At 41.6% G+C, this 2,275-nt stretch overlaps 1 protein-coding gene across 6 annotated transcripts in view; it reads left to right on the forward strand.

Moving 5' to 3' along the window:
- The window catches only part of nalcn (sodium leak channel, non-selective), a 78,000-nt gene that overhangs the window by 4,532 nt on the left and 71,193 nt on the right, over positions 1-2,275 (forward strand). For 3 of the 6 annotated variants that reach the window (XM_020609553.1, XM_020609555.1, XM_020609554.1), the window contains exons 3-5: positions 77-138; positions 866-1,006; positions 1,340-1,522. In XM_020609553.1, coding sequence (XP_020465209.1) covers positions 97-138; positions 866-1,006; positions 1,340-1,522 — 366 coding nt within the window. In that variant the 5' untranslated portion in view covers positions 77-96. Of the gene's footprint in view, positions 1-76; positions 139-862; positions 1,007-1,339; positions 1,523-2,275 lie in introns of all 6 variants that reach the window. The other 3 variants (XM_020609557.1, XM_020609558.1, XM_020609559.1) reach the window with 2 other exon arrangements.

The following is a 2,275-nucleotide window of genomic DNA, read 5'->3' on the forward strand; positions in this document are numbered from 1 at the left end:
CGTACTGTAGATGTGGTTAGTGTACTGTACACCATATAAGCCATGATGTTGACTAACTGTTGTGTGTTATTTACAGGGTATGCCTGATCGCATGTTATGTGCAGTGCTGGAGCAATTTCAGCTTTACTTTTCCCTTTGGTATGTGCGCTTTGTCTCCATTCAGAGTGTCATTTCTTCTTGTGTTCTTACGTTGAACCTGCCTGTACAGTTTTTTTTTCTGCATACACATGCACACAAACATAGTCACAAACAAGGACATGCACAGGTGATGCACTAATTCACACCTCTTCACACTGTACAGTAGGTTGTACAGCTTAATCTACTGGCACCTTGGTGTTCAATATGATCATAAGATCATGTGTGATCTTTTGAAATGGTAAGTTACTGGAGCTGTTCCAGCGTGAATACACTTGTTTTGTGTTCCATGTGTGCTACGTTTCGTATCACGGTGGCCATTCAACAATGCAGCACATGTTTAATTTTGAAGTAAACACTTCTGGTGTTCTGGCAGTTCAAGTCAGGGTAGTTTACTTTGCAGAATACACATCATAACATTCTAAAGACAGCTTATTTAATATTTTAGTAAATTTTTACATTGTTTAATCGGCTTTATACAGTTATACATTTTTAAAGTGATATTTTTAAAGCCAGTTAGTGTTGATGTGGCCATATATGGCAAGCTGCCATGCCTTTGAGCTACATTACCTATACCTTAAATTTATTAGTTAGTTGATAATCCACATGATTGAACAAAAAGTGGTAGTGCCACTGCCCAGACTTGGATGCAGCCAGAGTGTTCCCCTGTTCCTCATTTATCTTTGGTCACTGTGTGGTTCGCACCCCCCTCCCCCTCCCTCTCTGTCAGATCCACTCTCTGTATAGCACGGCGAGCCCCAGCATGCTGAAGAGAAAGCAGAGCTCACGGGTCGAGGCCCAGCCCATGACTGACTTTGGGCCAGATGAGACCCTTGCAGACAGCGCTGACATCTTCTGGATCAACAAACCAGTGGGTGCACTTTGTGTACTGTACATGTGTGTCTGACGTAGTTTACCACAATAAAAACTTGTCATGTAAGCTTTGGTTCATGCATGCCAGATATTATGCTGTGCATTATTTGCAGTTCACTGTAAAGTTAAAGATCAGGTAAGAATGTCTAAATATATGGAAGAGGATTAGGGCCACTGTAAAGAAATTGAGTTCTGACTTCTGGGTTTAATCTCGTATTTCAATTTTGAGCTTGAATAAAATTTTTTACAGTGGCCCTAATCCTCTTCCATATAAATATATCGAACAGTGAAGTATATAAAATTTGTCCCTTTTCCTTTCTTTGCCCTGCAGTGGGTGCACTCCCTGCTGCGGGCCTGTGCCATCATCAGTGTCATCTCTGTCTGTATGAACACCCCCAAGACATTTGAGCATTACCCTCCACTGCAGTATGTGACATTCACACTGGATACACTGCTCATGTTCCTCTACACTGCTGAGATGATCGCGAAGATGCACATCAGAGGAATCATCAAGGTACCTACTGACAGAATCTTTGATAGATCATCACACGACCACACATTGCAGAAGACATCCTTTTAAAACACTTTATGAATTTCAGCAAGTAAATGGTTTAGGCTTTGTTGCTGTCTTCCGGGTTGCAAGCGAGAGCAGACGTCTTTACTGCTCCTCTTGTCTGTTCTACGATTTTTCACATCTTCTACAAATTCTCTTTGAACAAATTCTACAACTATTAAAATGCCTCCAAGAGGGAAAAGAGCTAATAAATCAGAAGTGAACGAGGATGTTGAAGCAGAAGAGGATTATATTTCAGTGGCGCAGGTAACAGAGATGTTGAGTCAGCAGAAGCAGATGTACACCGCACTGTTGAGCCAACAACAAGACAACTTCAAAGGTTTTGTGCAACTACTTATGGAGACAAATAAGAGACTTGACGACATGACCAGAGAAATACAGGAGATAAAAACGAGTTTGCAGTTTACCCAGCGAGATGTGGATGTGATTAAAGCAGCCATGGGTGAACAGAAAATACAAACCAAGGAAACAAGGGATGATGTCTACAAAACTTGTGAGAGTCTAATAGCCATAACGGATAAAATGGAGCATTTGGAAGTACAGTCCAAGCGAAAAAACCTGATCTTCGAGGGAATCAAGGAGTCAGCTGGAGAAAGCTGGACGGATGCGGAGTGTAAGGTGAAGGAAATATTAAAGGAGAAACTGCAAATTCATCAAGAAATTGAGATGGAGCGGGCTCACAGAGTCGGGAAA

The sequence above is a fragment of the Monopterus albus genome, unplaced genomic scaffold (assembly GCF_001952655.1).
Source record: "Monopterus albus unplaced genomic scaffold, M_albus_1.0 scaffold99.1, whole genome shotgun sequence".
Lineage (NCBI taxonomy): Eukaryota > Metazoa > Chordata > Actinopteri > Synbranchiformes > Synbranchidae > Monopterus > Monopterus albus.